The following is an 18,395-nucleotide window of genomic DNA, read 5'->3' as shown; positions in this document are numbered from 1 at the left end:
GACACGAAGGGGCTGGCAGCGGGCAGGGGAAATAGGCTGATACAGGATGTTGTCGGCGGGGGGGGCCGGGAGGGAGCTGGGACATAGCTGGGGAGGGGAGGTGGCCTGGGGGGTCGGGGGGGGCTTGGAGCTGAGTCAGTTTAGCCCATCTGAGCAATGGGGGGCATGGGGACAAGAATACAAATATTGGGGGGGGGTCCTGGGGTTTGGGGCTGTGGGGGCTAAAGGAAAACTCCCCAATGATCAGATCTGGGGGGCTGAGGAATCCCCATTCACCCCCCCAGGTCCTCCTGGGGGCACAGGGCGAGGGCAGGGGAGGGCCTGGGCATGCCGGAGGGTGCTTACCCTGCTCTCTCCCTGTGCCCCCCCAGCCTCCCTGGGCCGTTGGGGGATGCCTGGGAAGCGCTGGGCATGGAAGGGGGGGGGTGTGGTACTAGGGCCTGGATGCACCTTCCTGCAAGATCTGCCCATCCCCACCCCTCTGGCTTCCCTGAGCCCATCAGCAACAGATCACAGAGCTACCGGGAGCAGCCCGCCCAGCCCCGGCCAGCGAGCCCGGCCCCAACTCCACCTGGAATGGACCCACCCGCCCCAGTAAGAGACGAGCCCTGGCCCAATGGGCTCACAGGCTGAATGGACAAGGAGTGGGAGGGGAAACTGAGGAACAGAGCAGCGTTGTGACTTGCCCAAGGTCAGGAATAGAATCCAGGCGTCCTGGCGCCCCTTCTGATGCCGAACCCACTAGACCTCGCTGCCTCCGGCCTGCTCTGTCTTGCACAGGGAGCCTGTGGCCCGAGTTTCTGCTCCTTTCCGGTCTGGCTCAGCCATGTGGCCAACGAGCCCGACTGGCTGGAATATCGGCCGAGCCACAGGGCGAAAAGGGCTCGAGAAACGAGTAAAAGAAGAAAACCCTGGAAAAGGAAGAAGAGAAAAAGAGAGACCCCCTCCCCCCACGGAGATTTCAGACCCGATAAGTGAACAAAGCGCCAGGATGAAAAGAGATCTGAGGCTGGAGATCTGGGGCCTTTAATGGGTCTGTTTGTTTCTTTTCAAAGACAACAGCAAAGTCTTCAGCTGAGAATTGATGAGCCGGGGCGGGGGCTCAGCCAGCGCCCCCCAAGCGGAGAGGGGAAAGGTTTAACGCAGCTAAAGTCTCTGGTAGAAGGGTCAGGGCTGAGGAGTCTCTAGCAAGGCTGGGCTAGAACTCCTGGGTTCTCTCCCAGCTCTGGGAGGGGAGTGGGGTCAAGTGAGTAGAGCTGGCGGGGAGGGGGCTGGGAGCCAGGACTCCTGGGTTCTCTCCCAGCCCTGGGAGGGGAGTGGGGTCTAATAGGTAGAGCGGGGGCAGCAGGATGCCTGGGTTCTGTTCCTGGCTCCACGGCTGCCCTGCTGGCTGGCAGGGCTCCGGCATGTCCCGGGAGGAGCCCGTGGGCCCAGGGATGCCGCTTAGCACTCGCTTCCTGAGGCTGTGTGACTGGGGCCAGTGGTGCCGTGGCCCCAGAACACCAGGGCTCTGTTCCTGCCCCTGCCAGCGAGCCGCTGGGCACCCGCCCGCCCGCTGTGCTCAGAGCTCCTTGGGGCAGGGGCTGTGTCTGTGCAGGGCCCCGCGGCTCGTCCCTCTGGACTGCGTGTGTGGGGAACAGACTGACCTTCCCCCGCTCTTGTGAAAGGTGCCCAAGCAAGTGACGATCCCAGAGTCTCCATTAGCTCAGCCGCAGGCTCCCCACCCAACCCAGGGCTGAGTGGGGAGCTGCGTCCCCATTTGTGGGGAGCTGGGTCCCCATGGACCACTCAGCTCCCAGGCTGTGGAAAGGAAACTGCATTACGGCCGGATCTAGGCCACTACAGACGTGCCTCTGCCATGCACCGTTCTGGGGGTGCCCCTCACTCCCGACCCACAGCCCCCTGCTACCCCAGCTGGATGAGACTGGGCGGGGGGAGGTGCTGTGTGTGTGTGTTCCCTGGGGGGGATGGTCCCATCCTTGGGGGGGTGTTAAACCCAGCTTCCCCCCCCCCACACCCCAGTCTCCCTATCCCCTTCCCAGCCCAGTTCTGCTGAGTTCCTGAGAGCGTTGGCGCCATCTGGTGGCCGAAGTGTGGGATCCCCACCACGGAGCTGGGATCCCATCCTGCCCCCAGCAGGCCCATGTGTGGGGAAGGACAGGATGGGGGGCACAGTAGCATCTGTGGAGGGGAGCTGAGGTCAACAGGGCCTGGCCCAAACTCTCAGCACTAAGGGGGGTGTGAGCTGCTGCTGCTCAGGCCCCAGCAAAGGCGACTGGGGTCCCAGGGCTATAGGGGAGGGGGGAGGCAGGAGCAATGTGGGGCTGGAAGGGACCTGGCTAGTCCAGCCCCTGCCTCAGCACCCAGTAACCCCAGAGCAGGCCTGGCCAGGGGTTTGTCTGGCCTGTTTGCACAAAGCTCCAGTGAGGGAGACGCTGACGCCTCCCTCGCCCCAGCAGGGCCAGCGCTGGCTGCCTTGGGGTGCAGGGAGAGCCCCCCCACCTGCAGGTGTACGGCATCCGACAGCTCCGAGCCAAGGTACTGCGGCTCGCTGGGGTGCTGGGGGCTGCCTGAGCTCTGGGGCTGTGTTCGTGTGACCAAGTGGGAATTTTTCATAATATTTTGTATGATGCCTGTGTGTGCCTCAGTTTCCCCTACGTGGTGCACGGTTAACTAGGTGGGGGGCGGGGGAAGGGTGTTTGCTCTTTGCAGAGACCCAGGGCTCTGAGCAAGTCTCCCCCGGGTCCCCAGTCCAGCTGGACTCGCTGCGGGGAGCTCCCAGCGAGACCCAGGGGGCTGGCGGCTCCGAGGTTCACTCCCAGGAGATGGGGAGGCTGAGGGGTTCCCCCCAACGAGCCAGTGGGACCCTAAGGGGCTGACACCCTGCAGGGTCCCCCCCCGGAGCCGGGCGCACACACCAGGTCTGTGGATCCATTCCAGTTGTGTTCGGGGCTGTCTCCCCGCACTGGGGCTCGCCCGGTGCTTGGGCGGCCAACAGACCCTTATTACACGGGACGTCCCTGCTTTTCTCAGCTCTGTACAACAAGCTTGCAAGTTGCTGAGGGTGGCCAAAAGCAGGAAGAACCCCCCCACCCCACCCCCCATGCCACGCGCTGCCCTGGTTCACCAGGGCCACCGGGGGGCACACGCTGGCTAGTAGCCAGGAGAGGGGCTGCGAGGAGCCAGCGGGCGGGAAGACACCAGCTTGGGACAGACACGCTTGGACCTGCACGTGAGCACACGCCCGGTGCATACGCGCACACACTCAGCAGCCTGGTGCGCCCGGGGGTGTGTCAGACCCACAGAGCCCTGCCTGAGCGTCCTCTCAGCTGGGTCCAGGCGTCAGCAGACGAACAGCAGGGGTGGGGGGGTGTGGTTTGTGTGTGTTCAGCAGGGCAAGTCTGATTGACCGAGGGAAGGGAAGGGAGGTGGGGCCGGGATGTGCCCCCAGGTGTGGGGGTCACCTGTTTGGGGAGCAAACAGCTGGCCTGGGTGTGGTGCTGTGGGGCAGAGTTAAGGTGATATTCCAGCAACAGGGCAAGGGGGTTGACACTTACCCGGCTCCTCAGTGCTAACCCGTCTGGCTCAGGAGCCCGGCTGGGGCTCTGCGGGGAGCCGGATGGAGCCATGGGGAAAGGGGGAGACAATGGGGGGCTGCTGCCCCCTTGTGGCAGTACCAAGTAGCAGCAGATTTGCACCGAGCTAGGACCCCTGCTCGCCTACCTCCCCCTCAATGCTTTCTGCTCCCCCCTCCATATGCCCAATTGCCCCCTGGGGAAGGCAGGGCAAGCCCTGTTCCTCCAACCCAGCCCCCGCCCCAGAACAGCCCTGAGGGATGGATGGAAGGGACAGGCCCATGCCAACACGCCGTGTCCCTGCTGTGGGCACCAGTCTGACAGGTCAGGGGCTGCCTCTTGCCCTGGGTCAGCCCAGTGCCTGGCACGACCGGGCTCTGATCTGACGGGCTGGGGGCTGTCTCGTGCCCTAGGTCGGCATCACCCGGCTCCAGTGTGCTGGGATGGGGGCCGTCACCCTGTGCCTGCAGCAGCTGGGGCAACGTCGCCCCAATCCCAGGTGAGCCGCTGGCGCAGTAGCCCCCCAGCCCCCTCCAAGCAGCAGGAGCCGGGCCGCAGTTTTTAAAAATTTTATTTATAACAATCTCTGTGTTTAGTTGTAAAGTAATCCAGCAAAAGTTATGAAAAGGCGCCCCCCCGCCAAAGGCCGGAGGGGCCCCGCCCCCCGCAGGCGCTATCCCGCCCCTACTAGAAAAGCTAGGCCATTCGATTCGGTTTTAAAAAAAATGCCGGTGGGAGAAACGAGGGGAGATGAAGCTGGCCCCGTGGGGCAGGCCGGCGGCAGCCCTAGGCGAGCCCGGTGCCCGGCGCGGTGCCCGGCCCCCCCTTTGGCCGCGGGAGCATGCACTAAACATGGCGCCAGGCGCAAAGGGAAGGAGCCCCCTGCAGGGGCCCCAGCTCCAGCCGCGGCCCCCCCCCCCCGGGAATCAGTGCCGGGGCCGGGGAGGAAAAGGGGATCCCACCCAGAGAGTGCTCTGGGGCAGGTGATTGATGGGATGGGAGCGGGACAAGGGAAGGAAGGTGATTGGTGGGATGGGAGCGGGATGAGGGAAGGAAGGTGATTGGTGGGATGGGAGCAGGGGCGGGAAGCAAGGTGATTGGTGAGGTTGGAGCGAGGGAATAGATTGGTGGGACAGGATTGCAATGGCGAATGGGGATGGGAGGGGCAGGGCTGAGGACAAGGGGGAGGAACTCTCATCACTTTCTCCCATGCGCCATCTGGCTCCTCCCCCTGCAGCTGCTGGGGGGGGAGGCTGCATGTAGGGGGGGATCGAGTCACGGTGTCAGCCCCAGACTGTGATTTGTTCGTCGCTTCGGGGGGGCTGGACATGGCGCCCCGGGGGGGGGAACCCACCGGAACCCAACCGAGGAGCCGGCAGCTCCGGGGGGGGGGTGCGCGCGTGTGTGATTGCAGGGTTAATGTTGCCCCGCAGCCCCCCCAGCCAAGGGGGGATCCCCGCAACAGCCTTGGACCCAGTCCTATGGAGCCAAGCCGGGTATTCCCCTCCACTTTAACCCCTCGCTGTTCCTGCTCCGACACCCCCCTGGCTTCACCCCTCGCTGTGCCCGCTCCGAGATGCCGGCTCGTCCCGCAGGGGGAGCCTGGCCCGGCCCGGGGAATAGACAGGTAATAATACTGCTCACATATAAAAGTAATAATCCTTCATTTGTACATTTATACAGTGTCTGTCCCCCCCACCCCGTCTCTTTATTGGCTTTTCCAAACCGGCGGCACCGCAGCCCCCTCCCCCCGTCTCTGCCCCCTGTGCTAGGGGGTTGCCCAACCCCCCCGTCCCTGCCCCCTATGCCAGCGGGTCAGCCAGGTCGTCGTCCGCGCCCCGCGACAGCAGCTCCCGCTTCTCGTCCGTGCTGGCCAGCGAGTTCCGGCTGTTGTGGGCTCCCATGTAGAGGGTGGCGTAGACGGGGTTGGTAAAGTTGGTGGGCTGGGGGAGAGAGCGAGGGGTGAGGAAAGGCAAGGAGAAGGGGGGACAGAAGGTCCCCATGGGGGGGAGCCTCCCACTGTCCACCCCATCTCCTCTGCAGTCCCTGCCCCGTCCCCCTTCCCCACCCCAGAGTTGAGAACCTCCCCCTCCGCAGCCCCTGCCATCTCGGGCCAGTGGCACCCCTGCTGCGGGGTCCCCGTGGGGCCGGCTCCCACCCCCACCCTCACCTTGTCTGGGTCCAGGGTGAAGTCGGCGTCCAGCAGCTCCCCCACGTCGTCCTCCGGCTCCCCCTCGTACATCTTGTAGGTGGGGTTCCCGATCTCCACGTTCATGGCGCCGTTCGTCATCCGCTGGTGCTGGAAGCCCTTGGCGCTGGGGAGCAGGGGGCAAGCACAGGGTCAGCGCTGGGCATGGGGGGCAGAGGCAGGTGCCTGTCAGAGCGGGGGGCAGTGTGTGGGGCAAAGTGCTTGGGGAGCCCCATGCTGCAGGGAGTGAGCCATCCATATCACAGGGGCAGGGCCCCATAGCCAAGTGACCCTATGACTAGGATCTCAGCCCCGGGGCCCAGGGCCAGGTCCCCCCAACCCACCCCCTGTCCCGATAACTCCTCCCCCGTCCCAGAGCCAGGTCCCCCAAAAACGCCCCGTCCCAGTAACACCTCCCCCAGCCCAGTACCAGGCCCCACCCCCGGCCCAGTAAGATCCCGCCCCTCCCACGACTCACCCTTTAACCCGCCGCTTGTACCAGAAGACGGCCAGGGCCAGCAGCACGATGAGCAGCAGCAAAATGATGGGGATGACGATGGAGGCCGTTCCTGGGGCGGCAGGGACAGGCGGCGCATCAGGGCCCAGCTGGGAAGCCCCTGACCCCCCCCAGGCCTGGCTCATGTTGTGGGCTCCCCACTGTCTGGGACGATCTGGGGCATGGTGGGCTCCCCACTGTCTGGGGCGATCTGGGCCTGGCGCCGAGGTGCCCGGGGGGGGGGCTCAGCCCCATGCCAGCTGAAAGAGGACTCAGATATTTCTATGGGGGAGCAGTGGGATGAGCTGGCTCTGTGGGTGCAGACACCCGCCCTCCCCCAGGGACCCTCAGGGGGCAGGGAAATGCCCCCCCCCACCATATACATACGGCCGCTCTGCTGCTCGCTGACCACAAACTCCTCGCACCGCAGCCCCGTCAGATCCGTCGTGCACCTGGCAGGGCGGGAGGCCAAGCGCAGGATTAGGGGGAGCGGGGCGCAGGGATGGGGGGCACATGGAGCAGGAACACAGGGAAGGGGCACGTGGATCAGGGAGGGAGCGGGTGGGGGAGCACGGAGAGTGTCTGGACTGGTGGCTTGCAGAGCGGGCGCCCCTGCTACTCGTGCCTCCTCCATTTTGGGGGGGGATACCCCCCCCTGTTGTTGGGGGGCTCTGCTGAGATTCGGAGCAGGGGACACATCCCGGCAGCTCCCGCTCAGGCAGCTCCTGGCAGGACAAGGGGGCTGAGCTGGGCCCTGCACGGGGGCTTTGCCATGGGAGTGCCCGGCCGGCAGAGCCGCCCCACAGCCCCGTCACCCCCATGCCACAGGGCCAGGCGGTGCTTACTGGCATTCCGGCATCTGTGTCCTGCTGTTCATGGCGCAGGTGCCCCCATTCAGGCAGTAGTTGTCGCAGGTCAGGCAGCTCCGTGCCACCTTGCCATCCGGGCAGCTGTAGGGCAGAGACGGGGCAGGGTCAGCGCACGCACCCCGATCCCTCCTCGTGCCCCCACACTGCCCCTGGCCCCCCCCAGCTGTAGGGCAGAGATGGGGCAGGGTCAGCACATGTACCCCGATCCCTCCTCATGACCCCCCCCCCACTGCCCCTGCCCCCCAGATGTAGGGCAGAGATGGGGCATGGTCAGCGCACACATCCCAAACCCTCCAGCTGCCCACCCCACTGACCCTGCTCCCCCTACCACGCCTGCAGCCAGGGAGCTGGGTGCGAGGGCTCTCCAGGCGGGGCCGGCCGGGCGCAGAGCCAGCTCTCCTCCATGCCCCCGATCACCAGGGCGCTGTTCTGGGCAGAGCAGCTCGGTGCCCCTGTTCTCCTAGCCCTGCCCCCATCACAGTTCCTCCTCCCAGGCAGGCTCAGCTGCTCCCAGACGCCGGGCGCGGCTGGCACCCTTCCCCTGTGAGCGGACACTTACGTGCAGGTGACCTCGCCGGTCTGCTTGTTGATGCTGCACGTCCCCTCCTGGCAGCGGGAGCACTTGCTGACCTGGCAGCGGGCGCCCTCGTACTGCGGCCGACAGCGGCACTGCTTGGCCCCGCCGGCCGCCAGCTGGCACACGCCCTCGTTCTCGCAGTAGTCGAAGCACTGGCCTGTGGGGGAGAGGGCAGGCGGTGGGAGGGGGGAGTGGAGGGAGCAGCAGGGCCCATGCCCTGACCTCTTGGTCCCACTCCCCTCCCAGCTGGGGAGAGAACCCAGGAGTTCTGTCTCCCAACCCCACCCCCCTCTCTGACCGACCACTAGACCCGACTCTCCTCCAGCTCTGGGGAGAGAACCCAGGAGTCCTGGCTCCCAACCCCACCACTCCCCTCTCTGACCGACCACTAGACCCCACTCTCCTCCAGCTCTGGAGAGAGAACCCAGGAGTCCTGGCTCCCAACCCCCTCCCCTCCTCTCTGACCACTCGGCCCCACTCTCCTCCCAGCTGGGGAGAGAACCCAGGTGGCCTGGCTCCCAACCCTGGCTCCTCTGACCACTAGACTCCCCCCACTTCCCTCCAGCTAGACCCTAATCCCCTGCCAGCTCCGGGGAGAGAACCCCGGAGTCCTGATTCCCAGCACCTCCCACCCACCCTGCTCTGACCACTCCGCCCCACCCGCTCCCGGCTGGGGAGAGGAGCCGGGCGTCCGGCTCGCCCCACTCACGGTACTGGCAGTGGTCGCCGAGGAAGCCGGCCGGGCAGCGGCAGTTGGGCTGGTTGCCCTGGTTGACGCTGCAGCTGCCGTTGTTCAGACAATATTCGGCACACACCTGCTGGTTGCACCGGGGCCCGGTGAAGCCGGTGGGGCAGCGGCACGTCGCCATCCCTGGGAAGGGGGCCAAGGCGTCAGCGGGGCGGGGCCGCGGGATTCGCTCGTGAGGACGCTGACACCAGAGCCTCGGGGCTTCGGACCCTCCGCTCAGCTCTGGGCACCGAGGGCAGCCGGATCTGCCCAGCTGACGCTCGGTCACCAAACCGGCCCTGCCCCGGTCCTGCCTCCCACGCTGGTGCCGGGGGCTCCGGGGCGCGGCCCAGCCGGCCCCGTATCCCTGGGCACCCGCAGCTCCCAGCCACACCACCTGGCCCCTCCAGCCCCGATCTCAGCCCTGTCGGACCAAAGCCAGGGCAGCTACCGTGGTGTCCCTCCCCCAGCCCCACGGGCCCCACCTACCCCGGTGCCCCCTCCCCCAGCCCCACGGGCCCCACCTACCCCGGTGCCCCCTCCCCCAGCCCCACGGGCCCATCTCCCCTGGCGCCGCTCTCCCGGCCCTGGCTGGCAGCGCCCCGTACCTGAGGGGGAGGCGGCGCAGGTGCCCCCGTTCTGGCAGTAATCCCAGCACTGGTCCAGCTGGCACTTCTCGCCGTTGTAGCGCGGCTGGCACCGGCACTTGGCCTGCTTGCGGGCATTCAGGAAGCAGCTCCCCCCGTTCAGGCAGACCAGGTCGCAGGTGTCGCTGGTCGGGACTGGAGAGCGCGGGAGGGGCGTGAGCGGGGCGGGCACAGTGCCAGCTGAGGGGCTGGTAACGCGCCCTGTGGGCACACAGCTCTGGGTGGACCAGCAATGCCCCGGACTGGGCCAGGGGGCAATGTTATCCCTTACAGTGCCAGCGGGGGCAGGGGAACATGGTGACCACCCAGCGGCGCCCCCTCTTGGGCAGCATCCCTTGGTTTGCGGCTGTGCGGCCTGTTGGAGGGGGCGTGGCCTGTTGGAGGGGGCGTGGCCTAGCTGCAGCTTCCTCCCCCCCGGGGGGCACCACCTACCGACGGGCGAGACGGTGGGCGAAGGGATCACCACGCACGTGCCGTTGTCCAGCCGCTTCCCGTTGGGGCAGGTGCAGACGGGGCCGCTGGGGCTGAGTAGACAGAGCCACTCGCATTTCTTCCTGTCGCAGGGATTGGTCACTGCGAGAGAGAGGGGAGGGGTGTCTGGGCGAAGGGAGCGCAGGGTGGGGGGTACCTGGCCGGGCACCCCTCGGCCGTCCCAGCGCTTGCAGCATCACCCTCCGGAGGCGCCCACCCCCTGGGGCTCTTCCCAGGCTGCCGGCTGCCCGGCATGCTGCTGTCGCTCCTGGCTGTACCCGCGCCGGCCGGCTGCCTGGCCCCTTCTCTCTAGGGCAGGGCTGTGACTCCCCGCGTTGGAGAGGTCTAGTTCTGAGTCCTCTTCCCCCTCCCTTGTTTGTGCCACGCTAGGTCCGAATAACAAGCCCATCTACCCTGGTATCCGGCCCCCTTCCCTGCTGCCCCGGATCAGACCAATGGGCCCATCTGACCTCGTGTCCCCCAGCCCCGGCCACCCCAGCTCAGGCTGGAGAGGGCTGTTCAGTGGTTGTGACCCCTCTTTCCTTTACGGCTAGGCAGAAGCGGGTGCCCAGTGCTGTAACCCAGGCCGTGCTCCGGGCAGGGCAGAGGAGGCCGAGCAGCCCTGGGGGGTCCCTGGCTGGCCCCGGCACTCACCATCCGGCTGCTTGTACTGGTGGTAGAGCACCACGTCGGTGGCGTGGTTCAGCCCAGACGTCAGGTTGGTGACGGGCCCGTGCCCGAATTTGTGGATCTTGAAGATGCGGTTGTTAATGTAGGTGACGCCGTAGATGTAATCCTCAAAGATGTCGATGCTGAAGGGGTGGCTCAGTCCTGGGGGGACAGGGCGGGATGGGTGCAGAGTCAGCTGTAACCGGAGACCTGCTGCGTGTCTGGCCAAGGGCCCCTCTACCCCGGTATCAGGCCTGCTGCGGGAACAGGGCAGGACACGGGACGCAGCACGATTGGCTGAGTCGAGGGGGGAGCGCTGGGGGCGGGGGCTCCTCCGCAGCTGCTCACTGGTGACCCCTTGTGGGCAGTGAGGGAACAGCGCCGGTCCCTCTGTCTCGGTGCGCTCTGGAGACCGGATGCTAGATCCCCGCGCCCTGGGAGGGGGTGGATGGTGGCTGCCTGTCCTACCGCCCCTGCCCAGCCTGGGTCTCTGCGGCAGCCTCTCACCTTTCTTGTTATCGATGGCCACGACGGGGTCGGTGCCGTCGAGACGGATGCTGCCGATGACAGAGAGCTTGGCGTCGGCCCAGTACAGCCGCTCATTGTGATAGTCGACAGCCAGGCCTGCGGGGAGACACGCGCTGAGACCCCGTCGGTCTGCATCCCGGCCGGGCAGCTCCGCACGGCCGGTGAGTCACGGGCCAGACACCCTAAGATGGGCTGAACGGCAGCAGGGCCCGGCTCCCAGAGTCCCCAGGTGCGGGACCCCCAGGAAGAAGGCAGATGGGGCAGATGTGGGGTGTTGCAACAGACTCTCCAGGTACTCAAGCGCTTCGAAGCGGCGTTGGTTACAGACGAGGGAAATCGAGTCACAAAGCAACCTACCCAAAGCCATACAAGACAGAGGCAGACCTGGGAAGAGAACCCAGGAGTCCTGGCCCGGTGCCCTCACTCCGGAGCATGCTATCTGCCTGAACCCTCGCTGGGTGGAGGGGGACCCACAGCCCCGTTTTGAGCTGCTCACCCCCAGCCCCGCCCACCGTGCCCGGCCCTGCTCACCTGTCGGCCACTGGATGTTGTCCTGCACCAGCGTCTCCCTCATGGTCCCGTCCATTGCGGCCGTCTCGATCTTGGGGTGGTTGCCCCAGTCGGACCAGTACATGGTTCTGTGAAGGGAGGAAAGGCCGTGGTGGAGTGGGTCCCTGGGGGAGGGGCGGAGCGGCACGGCCCCTGGTGCCCAGCCCCCGACACTGCAGTGCCCCAGGCCCGCAGCCCCACTGACCTCAATGGCCTCTTTATGCTGCAGAGACGAGGGATGGAGCCGGAGGCACGCTGGGAACTCGGCTTGGGGCACGACGGGCCCTCAAAGGGTTAATCCGCACCAGCCCCGAGGAGGGGGACCTTGGTGCCTCCCCATGGCAGTTACTCCATCGCCCCACAACGCCAGGGGCCTGGGCACTCACACCCAGCAAGGATCCCCCGCCCACACGCCCCAGGGGGATATCCAGACACCCACTGGGGCAACCTGAGGCTGCCCAGACTCCCTGGGGTAAGATGGGGGCCTCTCCAGCCGGCAATGGGGGGCATGTGTTGTGGGGGAGGGTGGTGGCAGATGGGGGGAGCTGGATGTGAGGGTGGTGTGCGGGTGCCAAATGAAAGAAAGGGGACGGGACAGGGGAGCTGGATACAGGGGTGGGGGTGTCTCTTACCCTCAGAGTGGGTCGACCACTATGGCATGGGACAGGGTGGGGTGCAGGGGCTGGATGGGGGGGCAGGGTGTGAGACGGGTGGGGAGCGGGCGCTGGATACTGGGAGGCAGGGCATGGGACGGGATGGGGCGTGAGGGCTGGATGGGGGGCAGGGCATGGGACGGGGTGGGGTCTGGATACAGTGGGGGGCAGTGCAGCGGGTGGGATGGGGGTTCTGGATGGGGCGGGGGCGTCTCGTACCCTCGGAGCGGGTCGACCACGATGGCGTGGGGCTCGTCGATCATGCCCGAGATCAGCGTCTTGCGGTTGTCGCCCTTCATCTGCGCCACCTCGATGACGTCGCGCCCGGAGTCCGTCCAGTAGACGTTCCCGGCCACCCAGTCCACGGCGATGCCCCGTGGCATTTTGAGCCCCGAGATCTGGAAGGCAGAGAGAGGCGGGGCCTTAGCGCTCTGGCCCGGCTCGCCCCGGCCCCCCGGAGCCCCGAGCGCCCGCTCACATTGAGGTGGGTGACGCTCCCGTCCAGCTGCCGGCGGTTGCGGTTGGAGGCGGTGGAGGCGGCAGACGACGGCAGCTCGCGGTAGGAGATCTTGCCCGTGTGCCAGTTGGTCCAGTAGATCTTGTTGCCCTTGACGTAGATGTCCATGGCGTCGATGCGCACGTTCTCGTCGCCCTGGAAGGCCGGCTCATAGGCCGAGTTGGGGTTGAAGGGGTACATGCTGCGGATCTTGTTGTCATCGGCGATGTAGAGGATCTGCTGCTCCGAGCCTGCGGGGGGAGAGCTGTCGGCTGGGGGCCCAGTGGAACGCAGCTCTCAGGGGGCACAGGGGAGGTGCCCGCTAGGAGGGGGCGGGCTCGGCCAGCTCTGGGCAGTGGGACTGAGCTGCGGCTCTGGCTCGTTCCATCAGTCAGGGACGGGCGGAGGGGCCAGGGGGGAGCCCAGTGCCCTCCCACCATGGGGCGGATCCTGCCAGGGCCGTGTGGGACAGATGCTGGGGGTGCAGGGGCAGGAAGGGATTGAGAGGGGGGAGCTGGGGTCCCAGGGAGACGTCAGCTCAGCTGGATACGCCTCCAAACCGCCCGCGCCCCATGTACCTTCCGCCTTGCACGTGTGATGGGTCTTCATGAAGTTCCGGGCGCAGCTGCAGACGTGGGACCCCTTGGTGTTGTTGCAGAGCTGGGAGCAGGTCCCGAACGTCGAGCACTCGTTGATGTCTGGGAGGGGATCAGAGGCAGACAGGCCGTGAGGGGACTGGGGGAGCTGTGACGGGGCAGGGGGGCCCACAAGGGCCATCCTACCTGAGAGCAGAGGGTGCCGCACGGGGGCAGGCGATACAGCCCCTCCTGGGAACCACGGGCTGGCACAAAACAGCTCCGAGCTCCAGGGTAAGGTGGGCTGAGGCCAAAGGTCCAGGGGTGCCTGCGTTCGACCCCATTCCGGCTCCCCTCTCGTGAGCACCCCAGCCCCGGCCCAGAAGCTGAGCCTTAGTGCCCTGCCGGTCTCTCCTGGTGTTGGCCAGGACTCTTGGGGCGCCAGGGATCATGCCTTTGCCACCTGGGCCATGCCCCCCAGCTGCTCAGCACGGCAGTTCTCCCACGCAGGGAAAGCGGCAGCTACCTGGCGGTGACGGGACCTTTGGGGAGCCAAGGCTGGGCCAGGGATGGGCCGTCTGCGGAGAGCTCCGGGAACGTGGTGCCCAAACTGCCCATGCCGTCCGCCAGGCCAAGGTCAGGGTGCCAGTCAGCTGCTCCCCACCTGGGCGGCGTTCACGGGACATGCTTCTGAGGTCTAGTGGGTGAAGCACTTGACTGGGACTCAGGACACCTGGGTCCTACTCCTGGCACCCGCCAGCTGAAAACCAGGCCCCTCTTCCCCAGAGTCCCTGGGCATTCTGGGAAATCTTGCCCTTGTCTCCTTCAGAAGACTGTCCCCGGAAAGGCAGGCACTGGTGGCCACAGCTGGGCATGGCCCTGGGACTGTGCTATGCACCAGGCAACCCCCCATTCCTTGAACCTGCCCCGTACCCGTGGGGAGCATGGTCAAGCCCTCGGTCCCTCTCGGGAGTTCAGCAGAGCCCCGGTCCCTGGAGGCAGAGGCCAGGCCGGGCTCTGTTCTGCCCCTCCCACCCGGCAGAGCCCTGCACCCCGTAGCGTGGTACCTTGGCAGGTGTTTTTGTCGGGGGCTTTCTGGAAGCCACTGCGGCAGGTGCAGTACACGGCCGTCTGGGACTGGACGCACTTGGCCTCGTCCCCGCACATGGTCACATTGGTGTGGCAGCCATACATCTTGGGATCTGCATAGGGGACAAAGGGCCAAGCAGTTCGTCAGGGCGCGGCCATGGGGCCAAGGACTGTACCAACTGCCGCGCTGCCCCGGAGCCGGCACCCTCCCCCCCGGGTGGCATCTGTGGGCGAACGTGGGACCTCAATAGGAGAGCAGATTTCAGGCCTCCTGGGAACACTGTCCCAGGCCTGACAGAGCAAAACCTTGGAGGGAGAGGGCTGCTGGGAGAATCCCGACCCGCAGCCCCTGCTAGGCTCCTGGGCTCCCCAAATACAGCCCTGCTGGTGCCCCTCATTCCTGACCCACAGCCCCCTGCTAGCCCAGCCCTGCCCTCTGTGACCGTCTGTAGTATTATGGTCGCCACTTTTACAAGACTATGATAAATTTTGTACAAAGAATGCCTTGTGAGAGATCATTTGAAAACTCATAATCTGCTGAACATTATTGTCCTGGTACAATATGTCTATCTATTTCCTGTATGTGAAATTATAAGATTCTACTATGTATCATTGTTATAACCTGTTCCAAGGTTCAGACAAGCAGCTGCAAACTAGTTTTTCAGAGACAAAGACATGCTAGCACCCCAGACAGGTGTTAAAGAGCTATCTCCAGCTTAAGCAACCGTTCTTCAGCAGCAGGAAGGTGTAAACAAGAAATTAACATTTCCTCACAGAGAAAGTTCAACCCTCACATCCGCCGCCCCCCAGTTGGGGGTAACCCTCAAAGAGGGAGGGTGATATAAAAATGAGAGACAATGATCTTCAACTCGCCTCTCCTTCTCCCATCTCTCTGCTCAGGACATCAATGAACACCCGAAGGACTCTGACCTGGGGGAGGGGTCCCTGGCTGAAAGGAAATCCAGCCTGTGAACTAGTACAACTTGTGGTGAGCGAGACTGGCTGTACATCCCACTCACCGCCCTGGGAACACTGCTCCTCGTCCGAGCCGTCCCCGCAGTCGTCGAAGAAGTTGCAGCGCAGGAGGGCACTGGTGCATTTCTTGTTCTTGCAGAGGAATTCGTTCTTCTCGTGGTTGCAGCTCTTGGGCCTGGCGGTGGGTGACTCTGTGGGGCCGGCAGGGCAGTGGGCTTGAGACCAGAGCAGGGGAGCAGCCCTGGGGGCTCAGCGCCACTGTCCCCGGCCCCACAGACAGACACACATTCCCTGCCTCAGGAAGGATACAATGGGGAACAGTGCAGGAAGGGGGGGCGGGGGCTAGTGATTACAGCAGGGGCCTGGGAGCCAGGACTCTTGGGTTCAATCCCTGGCTCTGGGAGCAGACAGGAATCTCGTGGTTAGAGCAGAGGGCTGAGAGCCAGGACTCCTGGGTTCTATCCCTGGCTCTGGGAGCAGACAGGGATCTAATGGTTAGAGCAGAGGGCTGGGAGCCAGAACTCCTTGGTTGTATCCCTGGCTCTGGGAGCAGACAGGGATCTAGTGGTTAGAGCAGAGGGCTGGGAGCCAGGACTCCTGGGTTCTATCCCTGGCTCTGGGAGCAGAGAGGGATCTAGTGGTTAGAGCGGAGGGCTGGGAGCCAGGACTCCTGGGTTCTGTTCCTGGCTCTACACGTGACTTGCTCTGTGGCCATGGCTAAGGTGGGGATCCTGCCCGGGCCTGACTCCGCCCATCTCTAGAACGGGCTAGTGGCCGTGACCTCAGGGCTGCTCACCGCAGTCCCGCTCATCCGTGCCGTCCCCGCAGTTGTCAATGCCGTCGCACTGACGCCCAATCCACAGGCACACGCGGTCATTCTTGCAGCGGAACGGTCGGCCGGGCGGGCACTGGAATCTCACTGCGCCGGTGACAGACAGGCGGAGCCGGTGAATGGAGACGCCCCGGCCTGGGTCAGTCCCACGCTGCGCAGCCCCGTCCCCACCACAAACAGGCCCAGGTGCCAGGACTCGGACTCCACTGGAGGGCCCGGCCTGGCTGGAGAACCTGACTCCAAACCGGTCTGACCCAAAACTCTCTGGAAATCCCCCAGGGTCACCTGCCTTCTTCCAGGCCCCCAGGCTCAGATGGCAGGGAATTGCCTGGGTGGGATAGCAGGTGATCCATGCCCCATGGGGCAGAGGGTGGCAAAAGGCCGCCAGGCTCCAGCCCCTGACCCAGTGCTCCCCCCACCCCCCACGCTAACCTCCCAACTCTCTGCTCCCCCAGATCCCTGCCAATCAGACTGGGGATCAAATTCCTTCCTGCCCCCCAAATCTGGCAATGGGGTATCATGTCACCAGACAAGACCGAGGATTCTCTGGGTCAGCTCAGGGCACCGCCTACCCCGTCCAGCTGCGGCTTCATTTCCAAAAGGTTCGCCCTCGTGCCTCCCAGAGCCCCGCCCCCTCCAGCAGCACACCCCCCGCATCCCCACACGCATGGATGCGGGTTAGCCAGGGGGCAGGAGGCCGGGCAAGACAAGGGACACTCACAGCACTCCTCGGGGTTCTCGTCCGAGTTGTCCCCACAGTCGTCCTCTCCGTCGCACTTCCACGCCAGCGGCTTGCACAGGGTGTTGTTGCACTGAAACTCGTCCAGGGGGCAGGTGCGCACTGCAGGGAGGGGGAGATGGGCGCGTAAGGGCCCGCGCTCGTGGGCTGCACCCGGGGGCAGGACAGGGGCAGGAGCTTGCTGGAGCTCCTTGGCCGGCTGATCGGAAAGGAGCCCAGGAGACTGATCCCAGGCCCGGGGCAGCACCCCCCATATAGCCACAGCAGGCCCATGGATCTGGGGGGCAGACACCCAGGGGCAGGTTCTTGCCCTTTATTTATTGGCAGGCACGGCCCTGCAACGCAAATGCCCGACGGCACGTGCAGGTGGGGTGCATGGTTCCATGCCGGAACGGCTGGCTCCCTCATTAGGCTCCAGAGTTAACCCGGCCGCCAGGCACGGGGTGGTGTGCGTGGCTCAGGACGTGGGGGAGGGCGAGCCCTCCGGCCGCGCTGCGGTTACCCCCGGTGCCGCAGTTCTCCTCGTCGCTGCCGTCCATGCAGTCGGCGTCGGCGTCGCAGCGCCAGCGCATGGGGATGCAGTGGCCGTTCTTGCACTGGAACTGGTCGAACTCGCAGCGCAGCGTGCAGTCCTTCTGCAAGGCGGGAGGAGACAGCGGGTGAGCGGCGGGGCCCCGGGAGACAGGACGCAGCCCTGCAGATAACCCCGCCTGGGCAAAAATGGGGGGTGGGCTTGGCAGAGGAGGACCTAGCCCCGGGGCGTCGCGAGCTACCCAGGTGCCAGCCTGGTTCCACATGAGCAGGAGGCCACAGCCCCGCTGGCACCCAGCGCCCCCCTTGCTGACAGCTGCAACAGCCTGGGCCCCAGAGCTGAGACTGGCTGGCGGGGGGAAGCCGCCCCCTCTCCCCGTCCATACCTCGTCGGAGCCGTCGGCGCAGTCGTGGTCCCCGTCGCACTTCCAGCGGCCGGCGATGCAGCGCCCGTTGGCGCAGGAGAACTCGCTCTCTGAGCAGGGCCTGGGCGCTGGAGGCAGAGGGGAGAGAAGACGGGGATATCCCCGGTGAGCGGCGCGGCTCACCGGGTGGGCGGGCACGGACACAGACACACATTCAGCGGCGCCGGGGGAGTGGGAGAGGAAGCGGAGCTGGGGAAATGGCCAGAGAGGCGCATGGCTCATATTGACTTCAAATGCCAGCCCCGGCCCCAAAACCATCCCAGCTTCCCCAGAGTGATGAGGGGGGAAGGGAGGGAGGGACAGTCCCAGCTCTAGCTACCCCCTCCGGCTGCAGCGCCATCTCTAATCCCCACGCCCCTGGGGTCCCCCGTGTGGAAGGAGACGGGGACAGGCCGAGACTGACCCGTCAGCGGCTACGGCTCTCGTGCACTCGCTGCGTGTGGCTGCCACCCCCTGGTGGCGGTGGGGCAGGTGGAACACATTTGAGCTGCATCTCCTAGAGCTAAGGCTGCACCTCAGAGCTGCTGGCTCCCGCAGCAGAGCTCAGGCCCGGCAGGGTGATGCCCAGGAACGCACGGAGTGCCAATGGGTATGCTGTCATGGTGGGCCCGACGTGTCTCCTGGCACTCCCTTGCTGTGTCATGGAGCTGCTCTGAAGGTCACAGCAATCCCCGCTCGGAAAGGGGATCTGCTCCCGCCCCCACAACTCATTGCTTTGCCAGCCCCAAGGCCCTGCGCCAGCCTGGAGGAACCTGCTGGATTACTTTCACCCCCATCTCCTGCT

At 65.5% G+C, this 18,395-nt stretch overlaps 1 protein-coding gene across 3 annotated transcripts in view; it reads right to left on the bottom strand.

Moving 5' to 3' along the window:
- Window positions 1–4,288: 4,288 nt before the first annotated feature.
- The window catches only part of LRP1 (LDL receptor related protein 1), a 177,916-nt gene continuing 163,809 nt past the window's right edge, over window positions 4,289–18,395 (bottom strand). For all 3 annotated transcript variants that reach the window (XM_074934762.1, XM_074934763.1, XM_074934764.1), the window contains 21 exons: window positions 17,573–17,679; window positions 17,158–17,290; window positions 16,638–16,757; window positions 15,881–16,003; window positions 15,129–15,275; window positions 14,088–14,222; window positions 13,024–13,143; window positions 12,428–12,696; window positions 12,169–12,347; window positions 11,279–11,385; window positions 10,727–10,843; window positions 10,205–10,381; window positions 9,512–9,652; window positions 9,041–9,214; window positions 8,415–8,576; window positions 7,688–7,862; window positions 7,105–7,209; window positions 6,647–6,711; window positions 6,242–6,332; window positions 5,746–5,890; window positions 4,289–5,518 (listed from right to left, as the gene is read on the bottom strand). In XM_074934762.1, the coding sequence (XP_074790863.1) occupies window positions 5,378–5,518; window positions 5,746–5,890; window positions 6,242–6,332; window positions 6,647–6,711; window positions 7,105–7,209; window positions 7,688–7,862; window positions 8,415–8,576; window positions 9,041–9,214; window positions 9,512–9,652; window positions 10,205–10,381; window positions 10,727–10,843; window positions 11,279–11,385; window positions 12,169–12,347; window positions 12,428–12,696; window positions 13,024–13,143; window positions 14,088–14,222; window positions 15,129–15,275; window positions 15,881–16,003; window positions 16,638–16,757; window positions 17,158–17,290; window positions 17,573–17,679 (2,933 nt within the window). In that variant the 3' untranslated portion in view covers window positions 4,289–5,377. The remainder of the gene's footprint in view (window positions 5,519–5,745; window positions 5,891–6,241; window positions 6,333–6,646; window positions 6,712–7,104; window positions 7,210–7,687; window positions 7,863–8,414; window positions 8,577–9,040; window positions 9,215–9,511; window positions 9,653–10,204; window positions 10,382–10,726; window positions 10,844–11,278; window positions 11,386–12,168; window positions 12,348–12,427; window positions 12,697–13,023; window positions 13,144–14,087; window positions 14,223–15,128; window positions 15,276–15,880; window positions 16,004–16,637; window positions 16,758–17,157; window positions 17,291–17,572; window positions 17,680–18,395) is intronic.

This window comes from Natator depressus, chromosome 20 (assembly GCF_965152275.1).
Source record: "Natator depressus isolate rNatDep1 chromosome 20, rNatDep2.hap1, whole genome shotgun sequence".
NCBI lineage: Eukaryota > Metazoa > Chordata > Testudines > Cheloniidae > Natator > Natator depressus.
This window is presented reverse-complemented; position numbering and strand designations above follow the sequence as displayed.